Source organism: Hippoglossus stenolepis, chromosome 1 (assembly GCF_022539355.2).
Source record: "Hippoglossus stenolepis isolate QCI-W04-F060 chromosome 1, HSTE1.2, whole genome shotgun sequence".
Classification (NCBI taxonomy): Eukaryota; Metazoa; Chordata; class Actinopteri; order Pleuronectiformes; family Pleuronectidae; genus Hippoglossus; species Hippoglossus stenolepis.
In genome coordinates this window covers 3170047-3183098 of record NC_061483.1, presented here as the reverse complement: position 1 = coordinate 3183098, position 13052 = coordinate 3170047, and the positions used below count along the sequence as shown (strand labels likewise).

At 47.4% G+C, this 13052-nt stretch overlaps 1 protein-coding gene across 6 annotated transcripts in view; it reads right to left on the bottom strand.

The window, feature by feature from the left end:
* Positions 1-51: 51 nt before the first annotated feature.
* LOC118114915 (C-myc promoter-binding protein-like) overlaps positions 52-13052 on the bottom strand; it is a 53104-nt gene continuing 40103 nt past the window's right edge. Inside the window, exons 20-35 of one of the 6 annotated variants that reach the window (XM_035165714.2) lie at positions 11823-11951; positions 11393-11485; positions 10116-10235; positions 9688-9837; positions 7871-9078; positions 6820-7000; positions 6281-6384; positions 5941-6116; positions 5489-5656; positions 5008-5188; positions 4653-4907; positions 4253-4370; positions 3984-4010; positions 3057-3219; positions 2716-2780; positions 52-2305 (exon numbers count right to left, since the gene is read on the bottom strand). In XM_035165714.2, coding sequence (XP_035021605.2) covers positions 2169-2305; positions 2716-2780; positions 3057-3219; positions 3984-4010; positions 4253-4370; positions 4653-4907; positions 5008-5188; positions 5489-5656; positions 5941-6116; positions 6281-6384; positions 6820-7000; positions 7871-9078; positions 9688-9837; positions 10116-10235; positions 11393-11485; positions 11823-11951 — 3275 coding nt within the window. In that variant the 3' untranslated portion in view covers positions 52-2168. The remainder of the gene's footprint in view (positions 2306-2715; positions 2781-3056; positions 3220-3983; positions 4011-4252; positions 4371-4652; positions 4908-5007; positions 5189-5488; positions 5657-5940; positions 6117-6280; positions 6385-6819; positions 7001-7870; positions 9079-9687; positions 9838-10115; positions 10236-11392; positions 11486-11822; positions 11952-13052) is intronic. The other 5 variants (XM_047342680.1, XM_047342691.1, XM_047342715.1 and 2 more) reach the window with 5 other exon arrangements.

Sequence of the window (13052 nt, the reverse complement as noted above, 5' to 3'; positions counted from 1 at the left end):
ACAGGTCTATCTTTGTCAAAAAACAAAAAATGAAGAAAGAAGAAGCCGTGGTTGAGCTCGTACATGATTTTATTGACAGTCCATCCGTCCCGTAGATCCGGTGTCTCAGTTCAGAACCGCGTCTGAACTAACTGTTAGAAAAACGTGATTTCTACAAAGGGCCCGTTAAAATGTACACGGCCCCAGATTCTGCAAAAATCAGTCATTTGTACAACTTTTTTTTATTTCTTCTCTAACACAAACATCAAAGATCCACAGACGGACGACAGCTTCCCCGAGCCGCTGCCGTCCACGAGCTTCCTCCTGGACTCCAGCGTTTAAGGCTGAAAGTTCACTGTCAAGGGTCAAAGTGCAGATTCCAGACTTTCCCTGTTTTGGTTTCCTCTGCCACAGATAAAACACACACACACTCACACTCACACACACACAGACACACACACACACACACTCACACGGTTTGACATTCATGAGACGCCCTTGAGGTTTGACCCTGGACGTCCTCCTGCAACCAGCGTGTCAGTGCGTCGTCATGTTTGATCAACACACGCATGAAGACAACACGTCATGTCCCGGTGACACAATCCAGTTGATCCAGAATCTGTTTAAACATTAATATTAGTTTGACTTAAAGAGAAAATACACAGTTAAAGTTTTTCGATTTTTTTTTTTTTAGAAATAAAAAGAAAGGATCTGAGCTGAATTCTTTATTATTACGGAAGCCGAGGACGTTGTGTCGTCAGGTTTACTGGGAAACTACGCAAACCAGTTTCCATGAAAGGTCGTGGATTTAATAAATTCTGGATTTAAAGCGCTAATAAGAGCCGGTTTAAGTTTAAGATAAGAGATAAAAACCAGAGAGATGATCTACAGGATCCCGAGTTGCAGCTACAGTAAAGTGAGAAACAGAACCTGTGACAGACATTTTGACAGTGAGATGAATCGTTCTTGTGTTCCAGGCTTTTCTTGTGGTTTTAAAACCGCGTCTGACAAAAAGAGGGAGAGTTCATCACAGTATATAAAGTTAACCGGCTTCGTAGATCAGGTTCTCAGGACGGCCCGTGTCGGGTTGAGTGAAGCCGGGTTCACGATATCCGGGGTTGAACTGGCTTCGTGGTCGAGGCCCGGGGGCGCGCAGCAGAGGTTTAGGTGATTTCTACGGTTTAAGTGACTCACGACGACAGCTCCGGTTTTTATTTGTCTCTTCGGGATTTGGTTGTAGAAACGTCGGCCATGTTCTTGGTGAGAGGAGCAAACTGCATCACATGATCACACACCGGCCTCCAGTCCGCAGCTTCCCCACAGGAACCCTAACACTGACGTTTGATTGGTTAACGAAACGTGAGGAAACTTTAAAAAGTCACTGAAGTGTAAACAAACCGAAACGACACCGACGTGGAACTTTACATTGAAATGAAATGACAGTTAAAGCAGCGGGACATGAAACAAGGCAGCTTGAAAAGGTGCTGAACACGTTTACATCAGAGCTGCAGCCGAAGGTTCGGTCTCGATTCAACTCGTGACGGAAATATTATCTGACAAGAATGAGCTCAACGAATAATGACGATGAATCAAGTATCAGAACGTCTCATTCGTTATTACTGCAGCTCCAATTTAAATGTTTGTTTTTATGCCCCTTCGGAAACGTGGTTAATTATTTACAACAGACATGAATTCGTACGTCGGCATCTTCTCCGCGTGTTGTTGGAAACGAGCGGCGGAGAAAACGACGTGCGGCGACTACAGGACACGATAAAACGCTAGAATAAATAAAGCTGACTCTGTATAAATAGACTTCAAATTAAAATATTGCTAACTGTCTTCATATACTGTGACTATACAATATAAATGCTGCATTTAAAAAACAAAATCCTCTGCTGCCGTTTGTATATATATCGTTTTCACAGGATTTCCCAGAGAAACCAGGTGAACGATGGATGTTCACGAACGCTGTGCATTGGTTTCCCTTCGTCACGGAGTCGAGACGTCGTCTGTAAAAGTGATTCTCGTTGCGTTTCAGGCTACATCACGCTGACCACAGTCCACTGTACCGTTTTGATCTCTGAGTGCACATTCACAGTCTTCCAACAGGTTTCCTGAGCTCGTCTTGAAGCGTTCGACGATGAGAGTTCGTCCGGGCGTGTGACGGACGGACGGACGGGGGGGGGGGTTCACAGGTAGGGCTCGCCGAACGTCCGGCGACACTCCATGACCCCCGTGCTGGGAGGACGGTCACAGTTGTGGGTCAGCTTCACCAAGCTCGGCACGAGGCGGTCGTACGCCAACTTGTACTCACGATCGAAGGCGTCTGAGGGGAGAAGAGAACGGCATTAATACCGTTTTTACAAATTCTTCCTTCCTTCAAACCCGCGGGGATCGAGATTTTGATCCGTGGAGCATTCGAGGCTCTTTCAGCTTCACTGTTTAGATTTTTGTTCCAGCTGCAACTGGTCATGTCGGACTTACGACAGCCGGGTCACCAGAAACACATCTGTATCAATTAGGATAACAATTTGCTCATGGGATTCCAACGTCAACCTAATGCGTCAACATATTGTTCACAGCTGGTTTCTGCTGCCCCCAAGTTCATTCTTCATTAGACGAGCACCTTAAATGTATATTTATACTTTTATTTATCCCAAATCTCGACAAACCAGATGAAAAAAAGTAATTTAATAATGAATCACTGGCACAAGGTTGAATGTGAGTGGAACTTGCCGATGTCGATGTTGTCTTTGCCCAGAGCCACGAGGGAGAGGAAGAGGACGTCTCTGTACAAACTCCTGACGAAGAAAAGAGCACAAGTAAAGAAACGAGTCATCACAGCAGCTTTTAGACTTGATTCTCAGTTTCTGACACTTTAAAGTAACCTGGTAAAATCTCTTTTTGTTGTTATTTATCGTTCTGTAAGCGAATCGAATGTTTTCCTGTAAACACGTGAGGGTTTGATTCCCTCCTGCTCTGCACGATGGGACAGTTTACGTGTTTGTTTACACATGAAACGACCTCTACACGCGCTTTCAGACGCGATGACTAACACACACTCGGTCAGTGCCGACCTTTGCCTCTTGGCCCCGAGCGTCTGAGCCAGCAGCTGCAGCAGCTGAGCCATCGGCCGGCTGATGTCGTTCCTCTGGATGCTCTTCACCACGCTCTGCAGCAGCTCCTCGCTGAACGGCTTCTCCTCCTCCGGGACCGGCCGGGACAGAGGGTAGCCGACATCTACCAAAACACACACACACACACACACAGAGGTCAGTATCATTCATTAGTTTCTACAGACAAGACAGAACCACAGAGAAACAAAATGAGGGGGGTTTGATTTTCTATCTGAGGTTTTCCCTTCACCCTAAAGCACCTGGGGCGGCGTATCTGTAATACTAGTTTTATTAATCTTATATATTGGACACGCGTCTGTAGCTATAAGTACTTTTGTGTATTTGGACTTTTGGTTGAACCGAACCAGACATCTGAACACATCACATGCAGTTCTGATGCTACAATAATAACTGAATGTGAGAATAGTTTGTTACAGCACAATCGGAAAGTGAAAAAAATGATTTTGTTATTTGTTTATTAATCTGATACTGGTTATTTTTGTTATACTTTAGATTTTCTGCTCAAATCAAAGTAGGAAAACGAGAACACGTGGATTCTCACCTGTGTGAGACGGTGACCTGATGCCGCTGCACCACTCAAACAGTTTAAATGTCCACGTTAACAAGTGGAAGGACAAAGTGGACATTCACCAGGGATGCAAACCAACATTCAAATACAGCTCAGGACTGTATTTGATCCACAACAACAACAACAACAACAACCCCTGAGTCAACATCATCAGAAAAAGAGACTTTCCCAAACAACACTGCAAAGCATCAGGCAGAGAACACACACACACACACAGGGCACAGAGGGAGACAGCCGGCCTCACACAGGACAGACACCAGGACTCAGCTGTGTGTGTGTGTGTGCAGGTGAACACTCACTCTCTAACAACAGAGTACAATTAAGCCCTGGAAGACACAGAGAGCAGACACAGCCTGTTAGAGGATTAGCCGACTCCCAGGAGGAGCTGGCTCCCTCCACGCCTCCTCCTCCTCCTCCTCCTCCTCAAACCAGCGGCCGCTACAGGCGGAGCAGCAGTCGGCTCGTTCACTCATCACGAATCCAGCTGCCGTCAAGTTATTCTCACGGGTAGATCAAAGTATAAATCACCGGATGAACTTGTAACTGCTCTGCTCTGACGGAGACTCACTGAAGGTGTTCCAGACGATGTAGAGGGGCTGGATGGGATCCTGGTGCAGCTTCAGGTTGTCCCACAGGATCTGGATCAACACGTGTTTACTGTCCTCGGACATCCAGTGACGAGGGACCTGACAACAGACACAGACAGAGACTGTGAGACAGACAGTTGTGTTTGTTGTGTCCCTCAAAACCCTTCACATGTAAATCAGGGTAAAATCAGATATATAGATATAATTTGCACTTCAAGACTGTGTTTAAACTGTTTAAACTTTTCGATAAACACAAGTGGAAACAGTTGGGAAATCCAGATTTAAGAGACTAGACCACCAGAGAGCAGCAAACACACAACACTGTGAAGTCAAATATCATCGTTTGCTACTTGTGTGTGTGTGTCTGTTTGTGCGTCTGACCTGAGAGTCTCTGTTGCAGTGCTCGGACGTGAGGATGAGTCCGGGCAGGTTGCTGGGCAGGTCCAGTCGTCTGAAGTACCACACCAGGTTCCAGTAGATGATGGGATGATGGTCCACCATGTCGGCCTCGGTGATCACCGGGTCGCCCTCGTTCTCCAGCAGACTCTCCAGCTCCTTCCACAGCACCAGCGGGCTCAGGTAGGGAACGGTCACGGGCTCCGGGTTGTGGAGGCGCCACTCCATGTTCAGTGGATCCTGAGAGAAGGATTTCTTAACGAGTGCTGGGAGTGGCAGATTGTGGAGGACTAGAAGAGGAAGTAGAGTGAAGTGGTTTGTGATTCACGTGGACACGTACCGATGCTTCATTCAGACGGCTGGGCAGGCTGCCCGACGTCGGCACGCAGCGGCTGGGTCGGGATGCTTCCTCCAGAGGATTAAAGGTGCTGACGCTACGGGCCATGGGCGCTCCAGGGGACGCCATCCCCTGCCGGCATCCTGAGGGGATGTTGATACCTTGAGCCCTGGTTGCTCTGGTCCTGGGAGGACACAGCGAGGACAGGTCAGTGTGTGAAACCAACGCACACAACAAATCACAAGGAGAAAGAAGTTATGAATCTGCACGTACGCTGGTCCTGTTTTAAAACCTCAATATGAATCAGCCACAGATCTACTCCCACAATTCAACATAACTGGATGTAGAGATGCTCCTTCACATCTGTTTGCACTTCATGTGTCACACATGCATCATAGTATTCGTATTTGTATTTGAAGTATTTGATACTTCCTCCGATTGAGCTACAGGTGATCACTGAATCCCAGTGAATGACGGTGAGTACCTTCCATCTCCCGAGGACTCCTGGACAGCTACCACGGGGGACAGAGGGGAGACAGCTGTTGCGGGACAGGGTGTGGACAAGGTGGACGTCCCCGTGTCGAAACCCGTTGAGGCGGAGTACGATGACGTCATTGCCTCGTCCACTGACGGACTGCCCTTCAGGAAAAGTCTGGGGAGTCAAATCAGAACGGTGCTGGTGTAAAATATCTATTCTGACGTTTTAAAAATATCTTGTGTTTCCTTCTCTTTTAAAAGATATTTTTTGGGGCAGTGGAAATGTGAAATGGGGACCGAGGAAGACAGGCAGCAAAGGGTTGGGTCGGAATCGAACCTGCGGCCGCTTCAGAGGGCTCAAGCCTCCATGTGTGAGGCGTCCCCCCTCTACCAGCTGATTTTTCTTTTGTTTTAAAACCATGTCAAGAAAGTGGATATTTTAAAGTAACAGTAAGATACCTGCCGGGTCCCCTCATGTCCCTGATCTCCACGTTGAGAAAAGGCAGGAAGGGGTTTCCGCAGAAGGGGCAGGTGGTGTTCAGGTTGGAGTCGTCCGCCGTCCAGCCGGCCATGATCTCCTCGTCGTACACCAGACAGTCGCACGTCTTACAGCGAGAACAGCTGGAGATCAGCAGCTGGAAGCAGAGACGCACACAGACAGAGGCAGAGCTCAGTTCATTCATCGTTTGTTGGTTCCAGGCTGTGGATTAATCAGTGATCACTTCATTTAACACAGTGTTTTAACATCTGTCTCCTGCGACGTCCCAGTCGCTGAATTCCACTTCTCAGTGTGATTTACCTCCATGGCGTAGTTGTTGAAGATGCTGGTGTTGCTGGTGTAGTGGGAGGAGCCGGCGTCCGACTTGTCCGGCAGAGAGAAGCCGGGGGGCGAGAGGACGCATCCTGCGGGAGGACGAAGAGAAGAATGATCAGAATAATGAGACATTTATTTACTCAAAGGACTTTTTTATATTTATTTGAAACATTTTCTATGTTTTATCAGATGGTTTGTCAGGAAACTGTGACTTTAAAGAAGTGGATATTTAAGTGACAGTCACAACATTCAAATACTTAAACCAGCAACTGCTAAAGAAAACAAGACAGAGCTGCAAATTGAATTCAGAATAAAAGTAGAAATTAAATCATACAGATATAATTTCTTTTTTCTTACCGTCGATGTTTAATGTTTCAAATATTTGGCAAATAAAATGTAGATGGGACAAGAACTTATTTCAGCTGAATCACTTTGTTTGAAAAATGTGTCAAAGAAAGAAACCGTTTGCTTGGAATTTGATCACGTTAGAAACTAATGATAAGGAATAAGAAGAACTTCCTCACCGGGCAGCAGAGACGTGGGTCTCATTTGGCTGCAGCCCGCAGAGGGGCTGTCCAGTCGGCTGCGTCGGGGGCCGTTCCTCTGTGGAGAAACCACTGAGCTCTCCGACCCCCCCCCGTCCTCCTCGTCCAGCAGGGACGAGCCGTCTGGATCCCCGACACTCAGACGGTCACCGTGACCGTCCTGGAGCGATGGAGGAGAGGCGGCAGGTCAATGTCGTATGATGTATATATTCATAAAACTATGATACTCACAGCAACAGCTACTACAAATTAAATTCTTTATATCCTAAAAGGATCAAATAAGATTGTTTTTACAGATTATCTCAACTAAAATGCATTTTACCTTTGACTTTCATTCAAATGATTCACTAGAGCAAACCTGATGAACATGTCAGTGATCATACGATTTCATAAAACTGTGTAAATGTAGTAAACATTTATTACCTGCACCAAAGAACATTTAAAATTTATTTTTAAAAAAAGGGGGTGGATCCAGGAATTTATAAAATTTTCTTTAACAGAGAGAAATTGGCTGATTTCTCAGATTTTTAAGTTATTGCTGTAATATTGCAAATTTCCCCACAAATAAAGGAATATTTTTATCTTATCTTCCACATGAATTACATCAACACAGCCACAAGATGGCAGCAGCACTCCAACTGAAGTCTTCCACTACTTCTTATATGAGCTTAATATTGTAAAAGCACTGACGTGTATTTGCAACAGTGCAAAAGTAAAATCACACCAGTGTTTATACAGGTTTTATCTTATTTACTACAAAGTTTGCTTCGCATTGCTGAATGTTTATAGATTAAAATATGTGATATAGGTTTAAAATTAGGTCACTATCTATATATATCTATATATATATCTATATATTCATCTCAAACTCACACAACAATTAGATTTCAGCGAGTTTGTGGAGTTTTTTGTTGTGATTGAAAGTGTCCAGGAGATTATCGGTCAAAAGTCAAATTCGACACAAATAAGGTCTGAAAACAACGTTTATCTCCACAATCTGAAGCTGAAGCTGACGGTGAAGACTCGGTACCTTGGTGGGTGTGGTGTACGTGGCCAGACGAGAGTACCAGCGGCTCGCCTTCTCTGCCACCCCCTTCCCAGCAGAGACCACACTGGTTTTGAAGACATCCAGCGTTGGTGTGAGCAGAGTGTCCAGAGCGAAGGACGAGGAGGACGGTGAAGGCGACGCCAGGCTCATCCTGTCCGCCCGCTCTCTGTAGGGGCTGGGTCGAGGGCTGGGGCTGGGGGTGGTGCTCGAGCTGCGACGCGGGGGCGACGACCACAGACGTTGGCGTGAGATGGGATGGGAGGGCGAGGGCGGGTGGTACGTGCAGGAGCGCGGTACTCCAGCGGTCCTGAGGGAGGAGCTGTGGGGCAGGCTGGCTCTGCGGGGGCCGCAGATGGAAGAGGGATGGAGGAGGAGGGGGCTGGCTGGGTCCTGCAGGTCCAGACTGGGCGTGCGGCTGGTCAGCGGGCTGCCCATGTGGTTCATGTAGAGCTCTATCTCCCTGGCCAGGTGCCTGCCGGCGCTCGGCGTGCTCCCCTCGTCACCTTCTGGGTACCGATCCTCACCCTGCTGCTCGGTCTGTGACTCTGCAGCCAGCAGCGACAGAGGGTCGTAGCCCATCTCGATGCCTGTGCGTTTCACAGCTCCTCTGGACGCCCCGGGGCTCATGGCACCGTAGCTGGCGCTGCGTTCCACGAGTTTCTTGTGTTTGTGGCCTTGATGAGCGTTGACGCCAGGCCCGGTCGCAGGCTTGTCTAAATCCAGATCCTCCAGATCAAAGATGGCCTCTGTGTTACTTCTGTCCTCATCACTGGAGTCCTGTCCCTCCATCTCCTCTTCCTCCTCCCTGTGATCCAGACGTCTGGCGGCGCTCGTCTTAGCAGCATCGCCCTCTGATCCGCCGAAAGCCAGCGAACGGGGCCTCTTGCTCTTACTGAAGTTGGCAGCGGAGAGAATTCTGGCGTCGGCGCCCAGGTGACCTGCGATCTTATCTGGGTCTGTTTCACCTTGGCTCATCCCCAGGCCGAGGACGGTGGTGCCGCTGCCGCTGCTGCCCACCGTGTCTCCACTCAGACGGCGACCCCTGACCCCCTGCCACTCGAGGGCCGAGCCGCTGCTGGCGCTGCCCACCACCTCTTCCAGAGCGCTCCTGTGTCTCCTGAGCAGACTGTTGGTCTGGACCTCGCAGATCTCATCCAGGGAGGAGGTGAAGAGGAGACCTGCGACGTGTCCTGAGAGGGAGGGAGCGTGTTAGAGACATCTTTTGTTAAATGACATAATCGGACCACGCTGAGAGTTCTGACCTGAAATTTCATGCGTCAATCAGTTTAAGGACGCGGAGAAGAACAATAAATTACACTTTCCTAAAAGTTTAAATAGATGGCGCTTGTATCATAAAGTTTGAAGTAGTAAATCGTACATTTAACATTTTTCTGTGTGGCCGGTATCTCACCACTATCTCTCTATCGGTTATTCTCATAACTTTACGACTTTATTCCCATGAATTTACTTGTAATATTTCACTTTATTCCCCAAAATCCCAGATGTTTTCCTCTTCAAGTGGCCATAACACTCTCAAAAAGCGAAAATATACTTGTTTCAAGTAAACACATTTGTTATGAATTCACAGTTTGCTTCATAAGAACTTTTCATAGGAAAATCTCAGTGACCTCTGATGGCAATGTGCCTAAAATAAATAAGACCCATCCAATCTGAATTTAATACTTTTTAAGGCCTTTTATATGTTAAATATCTTAAGACTTTTCAAGGACCCTTGTCCAACCTGTACCAGCGTCTCCTCCCCCATTGGAGGAGCCATTAACTCATATCCCCTTGTGTACCTGTGCTCACGGAGCTCTTGGGTTTACAGGACGAGTCGTCAAATGCACAGCTGCTGCGGACGATGCCCCGCGGCCTGAAGGAGGAGTGGACCTCCACGTCCAGCTGAGGGAGGCAGTCTTTGCTTCCTTTGGCGCTCTCCGTCTCAGATACTACAAACACAAAAATTACAATTTCAAAATCGTCCTTTTTGACGACGGGCACAGCTTTGAACACGATATCGTTCTTTTAAATAATCCTCGGACGGAAAAACCGGAAATGCTTTGATGTGCATGAGAAACCGAGAGAGAGATGAATCGCCTCTGGAGGAGACGGGAGGATCAAGGCGGAGGAAGGGGAAATCCCGTGCGGCTAGAAATCTGCCAAGTTATCGTTTTACATTGAGAGGGTACAGTCGACATAAAGATCAGGTGATATCTGAACTACTGACAGGAGCTGCAGTCGCTCTCCTTCTTTTCCTCCTTGTCAGGGGCAGCGTCCTGGGAGCTGGGGTCTCCTCTCCGAACCTCCTCCTTGGACAGCGAGTTATAACCCAGATCTGACTGATCTCCTGCGGAACAAGAGAAACAGAGGAAGAAGGAGATTAAACCGGAGAAAGGGGAGAACATAGGCACTGATTTTAAACATAAATATAAACCACAGTGAATGATAAAGAGGAAGGATTCAAGTTCTAGCCTCTCAAAACGGCACCTCTTCCTTAAACACGGCTGCACACCAGCACCACTGCATGTGCCAGACGTCCTGTACTTTCAGTGTCTACAGAACAAAACCCAGAAAAAGCTTTTGCTATAAAAGAAATTGTGAATCTTTTGTTGCCGTAAGGAGACGTTAAAACGAGACGTTAAGAGGAAAAGCCAGAGAGGCACTTCTTCCCTTTCATCTGCTCTGTTGTGGGAGAGAAGAGGCAGCTAAAGCTGTGCTGAATAAAAGACTCGTCCCAAGGCCATGCAGCTCTACGGTTACTGTACGGAAACAACCCGCACGTTCACAGCTGCTGAGGAACTTCACTGCTGAGACCTGACTTCAGGGAGAAAAAGAAACCTGCCGTCACTCGGGCCTGACTCTTCCACCTGTCTCTTAAACGTCCCTGGACCTGCAGGCAACCAGCTGTCTGACGATTTGTTCTCCTCTTTCATCTTTCCCATGAGCCTCCTTGGCCATCGATGCTAAATAAAGCATGAGGGCGGCGTGGCACGGCTGCAGCACAGTATGGAGCGACTCACATCTGATGCCAAGGGACGAAACTCATTCTAGGACTCTGATAATCGATGAACGGCACATCCGGGTCCTTCCCCCCCTGCTGTGCCGTGAGCCGAGGTTCTCTCTCACTCTCTGTGCACACCACGACTCTGTGATTAAAATTATTTCCGTAATCAGAAAGAATGTGCCTCTGGGTAATTACTCGCCATAATTGACAATGACAAATCTCTCTGTGGTGAATCGCGAGGGGAGAGCGAGAGAGAAACCAAAAGAGAGACGAGCAGCAGAGGAGCACCCGACTGTGATGTGCCGGGTGGAGAGATGACGCGGTGGAAGACAGACAGAGGAGGAGAGAGAGAGAGAGAGAGAGAGAGAGAGAGAGGGAGAGAGAGAGAGAGAGAGAGAGAGAGAGAAAAAGGGAAAGAGTGGCGATGAGAGGGCTCGAGAAAACACTGCGAAGATGAGACAGAGATGCGACCGGAGAGAGAGACGGACAGAGAGGTTTACCTGGGTGGAGGGTGGCTTCTCTGAGCTCAGAGCCCCCCCAGTGGGAGTGGGCCACCGGGGCCCTGGCGCCCACGCTGCCGCCCCCACGGCCAACTGCATGCAAGGGCAACACAGGCAGGGCCAGAGTGAAGGGCAGGGTTAGGGACAGAGCAGAGCAGAAACCACAGCCGCAAAACCAGGGAGAGACACGGATGAGCAACGGGAAACGAAAGGAAGGTGGAAAAACAGGCAGCGGAGGGAAGGAGGTGCACGAGGGAAACGAGGAGGAGGAGGAGGAGGAGGAGGAGGCCAAGTCGGTGAGTGGGACAAATGAGGAAGGAGGATAAAAACAAAAAAAAAGATGTCATCGAGAGAAAGGAAAAAGATGTACAGTAGAACAAAATGGCTGCCTCTTAATGGCGGAGACAAGCAGCAGCCATGTGAAGTGTACCTGTGCTAGATCTATCGTCAGTGGGGTCTACTTTGACGGAGTCAGTGGCGTAGGGGCCCTGCTCGGCCGGGTTAGTGTCGGCAGAGCTCTCCAGGCTGCCGTGACTCACAGCGTCCAGGTCGCTGCCATCTGCCCAAAGACAACAGCGGGTTAAAGGAAGCAGAGCTCGACTACTGCTCCTCAACTCTTCTGGTTACACATTTAAATAAATGTCTTCAGGTGATGCTGAGTACGAGACGAGGACTGTCTCAAAGAGGAAACTGTGTCTCAAAGAGGAAACTGTGTCTCAAAGAGGAAACTGTGTCTCAAAGAGGAAACTGTGTCTCAAAGAGGAAACTGTGTCTTAAAGGTGTCTGACTTCAATTACCTCCACTGGGAAGGTTATGATTTCGTCTGTGCAACAAATGATTTTCACGAGACTTGGTGAAATGGTCAGAGAAGAACCCGTTCACTTTTGGTCTGGATCCAGATTTTCTTCTCACTTTCCTTAACGTTGCATTTTTTTGGAACATTTTCCTCGATTCCTCAGAGAAAACAATTATGGATCTTGATGAAAATTAAAATCAGGAATCTTTCAGGGACTGATATTTATGTGTTTGTGCAATTTGGTGCAGATCCAAATAAAAATCCGGCCGAACCAGAATGATAACATGAGAAATTACTGTTGAAAAAGCATAAAAATGCCCTGATGATAATAATAATAATAATAATAAGTTTATACTGAGAGCACTTTACAACAGAAAGTACGAAGTATTGCAAAACAAGTAAAAATACAGAAGGACGTATATAAATTAATGGTAAATATAATAACAGAAATTATATGAAAAATGTGAAATTGTAAATATTTAAGAATTAATTCCAACTAATACCAAATGTAAAATGAAATCCATCTGTGGCTTGTGTCTCCTGGTTGTGTGTGGACAATATAACTGAGTGTGTTAAACAGGAAGCTGTGTCTCTTTCAAACTAAATCACGACTGACGAGGAGGGTTGAACACAACGTTTAACTCTGGCACCAGCGAGTATCTTAAATAAAAAACTGGGATTAGCAGGACGGGGATCAACATGCAGCGGGTGTGCAGGTGTTCACTGGCATGCAGGCGAGTTAAATCACACATGTTGAGATACTTGTGTTTTACAGTTACTGTCTTAAAGCAACACTATGAAACATTTTTAACGAGCAGCTTCATTAAAACTTTGTTTGATGGTTCAGTGACTGTGAACGTGGAG